The 4,710-nt window shown below is 39.8% G+C and overlaps 1 protein-coding gene across 1 annotated transcript; it reads right to left on the bottom strand.

Annotated features, from left to right (window-relative positions):
- Window positions 1-497: 497 nt before the first annotated feature.
- Window positions 498-1,586, bottom strand: LOC106012000. The gene is made up of 2 exons (XM_013083510.1): window positions 1,494-1,586; window positions 498-935 (listed from the first exon to the last, which is right to left on the bottom strand). The coding sequence occupies exons 1-2, from the start codon at window positions 1,584-1,586 to the stop codon at window positions 498-500; spliced, it is 531 nt and encodes a 176-aa protein (XP_012938964.1).
- Between the last annotated feature and the right edge of the window lie 3,124 nt (window positions 1,587-4,710).

Below are 4,710 nucleotides of genomic sequence, written 5' to 3'. Positions count from 1 at the left end.
CTCCATTGTAGAACATAAAAATATTATTAAACTGTTCAAATGTGAAAAACCACACGAAAGAAAAAGTGTACATTGATCTTTGTAATTATCACCATCATCGTAATCATCGTCATCATCATCATCATCAGTTTCATCAGCAGTTGCAGCACTTGCACATAACAAACTCTATTAAACAAGTGAGTATTTTGCTTTAGAAAAAGAAGAAAGAAAAGCAAAATAAGAAAAAACGTATTCAGGTATCAAGTAAGGATAAACTACGGAGTGTAGGCATAATACAAATAAGTCATTGACACTGCCCTAATGGGAAGGACAGACCTGTTGAGACGAAACCAACTTATCAACATCAGGTTTAAGGTTGGCACTAGCAGACGCAAATCGCCACGCTGTGTGATCCTGAGTTTGTTCCTCTGCTTCATCAGCAACTTTGTCACTGTACTGAATCCCCTTTCTTCTAGACAGGAGGTGGGAAAAGCGATGAACAACAACTTGATATTTTCCTACAGGGAGGGATATTTGTCTTGCACAATAGTTTTCAACCTGAATGACTGGTACGACTTTTTGAACAATGGTTCGATTTCAAAGTCTCTTTGCACTGTCAGCTCTTCTTCAATTGCCACTGTCAGGCCACCATCTGTTCCAGTATTGAATGGGTCCAGTACCCAGTCTGGAATTTCCAGTTTAAAGATATCAGTAAACCTTGCCTCCGCGATCATATCAGCATGCAAATCTCTGAGGTGGTTGGTGTATATTTTTAGTTCCTCGTCAGAAACCCGCCCTTCTCTCAGTGTCTCTGTCAAGCTAGGAAACTGAGTAAATTCTCTTCTACCAATGTTTCGGTGAAACATTTCCAATTTCGACAAGAATGACAAAAGCATGGATTTTACCTTGATCAGGTTGGTGTCATCCCCCTGCAGCTGCAAGCTGAACTGGTTGAACTTTGCGAAAAGATCAGTGAGGAGCGAAATGTTGTTCTTGTGGTCTTTCAGTTTATTGCAGAGATCACTGTCTGTTTCTTGAAAAAAGCTCCAGCACAGAGTCAAACAGGCAGAACAATAATCGTGTTAAACAGTTTCCGTTTGAGAGCCACCGGACTTCAGTGTGCAAAAGAAAGAATTGAAGGTTCTCGTCATTTTCAGTGCACAGCTGTTGGAATAATCTCGAGTTCAAAGTGTGGACTTTGATCGTGTTTCCACACTTGATGAAAATGGCCAGTGTGTCATGCAGACTTTCATTCAGATTTTTTGCCACCAAATTCTGCCTGTGAATGACACAGCGAACAGTTATTACTCCAGGGACTGATTTTTTCAAGAAGCTCATAAATCCACGGTACCGACCAATCATCGACGGTGCTCCGTTTGATGCACAGGCAACTATATTGGCCCGAGGAATCTGTTTCTCCTCGAAAAATTCTTGGACCACTTTGAAAATGGACTCGACTTTGGTATCTGTTTCCAACATTTTCGCAAATACAATTCTTGCATTATTTACCTCACCCCATATGAACCAATATCCAGTTGAAGGCTGAACTCACGTCCTTTAAGCATTTTGCACAATGATTCCTCAACATTTGCTGACATCCCATCCATTGTCACTTAATGGCAAGAACTTTCACCACAGGCTCGGGGCACGGTGCAGGACTGTGCTGACCACCTCTCTTATCGCAGGTAATGAGGTCCTCACCGAGAGTACGGGTTTTGCCTGCCTTTGCAATTAGTAGAGATAAATTATAAGTTGCCCGTAAGTCTTCATCAGCTTGATCGACGTCGGCTGCAAACATCGATTTAATTGATTTTTATTTCTGAAAATTTGATTTTTAGCGTTTTGAAGCATGCCAGACCTTTGTCAGATTTGCTGGGATGAATCATCTTTATAATTATTTATTATGGGCTTTGGGTGCTGGGAAAGAAAGTTCTTAGTAATAAGTAGTATTGTAAACTATGCCTAATAAGTTATCAATTTTTAAAAAATATTTTTTTATGTGGCTTCTTTCCCTTCACCATTTTTCTATGTTGCATTTCATGAAAATTTCAAACCGCCCCCTTAACGCCCACCACCGCCCCCCAATCGCCCAATTTCGCCACAGCGTCCCCTAAACTGTCGCCACCGCCCCCCTGGGGGCGGTAGCGCCCACTTTGAAAACCACTGGTCTAGATCTATACTCTCAAAACAAAATATATGCGCCTTGCAAGGAGATTAAAAGTAATGGAGGATGCTCAGACAGGGTCACCAATGTGGAAGTGTTAAGGAAAACAAGACAGATCCCAGTCAGAGATGAGGTAGGAAGAAGGCGGTGGCGATGGATTGGATATACTCTCAGGAAGTCAGGCAGCTGCATAACAAAGAAAGTTTTGGATTGGAACCCACAGGGCAAGAAATCAAGGGGAAGACCTCGTGGAACTTGGAGAAGAATCACAGAAATCGATGTACAGAAAAGTGGGAAGACATGGAATAACATCAAGAGGCTAGCCCAGGATAGAGAAAAGTGTGTGTGGGGGGGGGGGGGGGGTGTTTGTCCGTGGCCTATACCCTGAAGCAGGGTGAGAAAGGCAATGATGATGAAGTGTAAGAACCGATATGATGCTGCAGTGGACCGAAGTTTTCACAGTTAAGTTGTTTTCCTTTTAAAAAATTTGAATGAAAGTGTTTTTATGCCTCCAGCAACACAATTTAGATCATTAACATTCATAAGAGGTTGGCTCCGGCGCTACCTGCCAAGGCCAACCCAGGCTGAAAGGGATACAACACCCTTGCAGAAAGACCAAGATACTCAATTTTTAAAAAATATTCTTATTCTTATATATATATATATATATATATATATATATATATATATATATATATATATATATATATATATATATATATATATATACACACATATATATATATATATATAATTATTATGTATAATTATTATGTGTGTATGTAAATACATATTATACATTTATATTGGTTTCCAGTGTGTGTGCAAATTAGATGCTACTGTTGTCTAAATGTAGATATCTGGAGGCTCCATTAGAATATGAAATCAATACTCAACAACAATAATGAGGAATATTTTCTATGTTAAAGAAACACCAAACCATATCAGACGAAGGGAGAGGGTAGGGTGGGGTGGATAAGAGTTTGGGTCTTGTTAGATAGATCTATACTCGGTTTAATTCTATTGTTGTAGTCTTCACCTAAGATCCCACAATCAATAATTCCGGTCCACTTAAGATTCTGCTGTTAAAAAATAAACCAAACAAAGCAACAACAAATTTTAATACACAAGAGTCATCACTGAGATCAATTATCCCCCCCCCCCCCTGGAGTGTAATAAGGGACTAAAAACGCTGCTCTCCATATCATACTTTACTGAACGGGGAAAAAAAAGAAAACCTTCAAAGGTCATCCACGCTCATGCATGCGATCACACCTCCAAAGGTGCTGTTATCTCTTTTTTTTTTTTTATTTGAAATCATTGTGCGCTCTACTTTGTGAAAACCAGGAAACAAAATTATTGTAATCAATAATATTGTTATTTATAGACCAAGACATACTGTTAGCAATCAGATAAAGCTGGCATCGACCCTCTGTTGTGTTCGCTATTCCTAACACATAAAGTTAGTTATGGCACACACATAGAATCATGCAGTCATAATATCTTAAATTCAGTTTTAAAGTATATTTTTTATCCATTTCTAATAATTAAATATTATGGCATCTTGAAAGATTATCTTTATAATTTGGTATTTTGATAATTTTATGTTACTTGGACAAGTTTGCTTCTTATTTTACACATCTTTCTGATTTTTAAACTAGATTATAACATAAAACTCTTAAAGAATTGAATAGTCTGTATCACACACATAATTTATTATTTTTTTTCTCCCTGTCATTATCCGTCAGCCCGTCAGATGATCACAATCTCTCACTCTCTCTCTCTCTCTCTCTCTCTCTCTCTCTCTCTCTCTCTCTCTATCTCTCTCTTTTCTCTCTCTCTGTCTGTCCGTCTGTCCGTCTGTCTGTCTGTCTGTCTCTCTCTCACTCTCTTTCTCTCTCTCTCTCTCCCTCTCCCTCTCTCTCTCTCTCTCTCTCTCTCTCTCTCTCTCTCTCTCTCTCTCTTTCTCTCTTTTATTTAATTTTTCCCATTCTCCTTCGTCCCTTCCCAAGGCCCGCCCCTCCTCTTTCATTCCTACTCCATCCCCTCTTTCTTGCGTGCATTCCCCCACCCCGCACACCCCTACATCGTGGCCCAGCCCGATAAGATTCTATAAAAAGAAACGCCACAGTTAGAGATTTAGCCCACACTCGACGGCCATATTTGATCCCCACCGCGGCGTACTGCTCGTGGCGCCACGAAGAGAGAGAGGAGGCTCCATTACTGTCCTCAGAGAAAGTTGCATTTGAAAATGGCAAAAGTTGCAAAAAGTTGAAAGAAAAATTAGTAAAAGTTGCAAGAAAAGTTGCGAGATGTGATAGCTAAAACAATGCCAAAGAATTATTGGAATACATTGTTACTATGCTCATTGCAATCAAAAGTAACCAATATGAGTTCTGTTAGATCAAAATCAGAAGTTAAATGTGAATGTCTACACAAAAAATCTGCAAGGAGGTTGCATGGTGTACAAAAACAGTTTGTACCCTGACACATTCGTCAGGTCCTTTAACTTTGGCTGACGTTAGGCAGGTGTGACCAGAGGATGGTCTAGAGTGCGGGGGGGGGGG

The sequence above is a fragment of the Aplysia californica genome, unplaced genomic scaffold (genome assembly GCF_000002075.1).
Source record: "Aplysia californica isolate F4 #8 unplaced genomic scaffold, AplCal3.0 scaffold00238, whole genome shotgun sequence".
Lineage (NCBI taxonomy): Eukaryota > Metazoa > Mollusca > Gastropoda > Aplysiida > Aplysiidae > Aplysia > Aplysia californica.
This window is presented reverse-complemented; position numbering and strand designations above follow the sequence as displayed.

Bases quoted from the DNA above. Each gene is read 5' to 3' on its own strand.
- LOC106012000 (XM_013083510.1), bottom strand. From the start codon at position 1,586: ATGGATGGGATGTCAGCAAATGTTGAGGAATCATTGTGCAAAATGCTT. The intron at 936-1,493 runs GTGAGGTAAATA...CTTTTCGCAAAG, and splicing joins TGGATATTGGTTCATATGGG to TTCAACCAGTTCAGCTTGCA.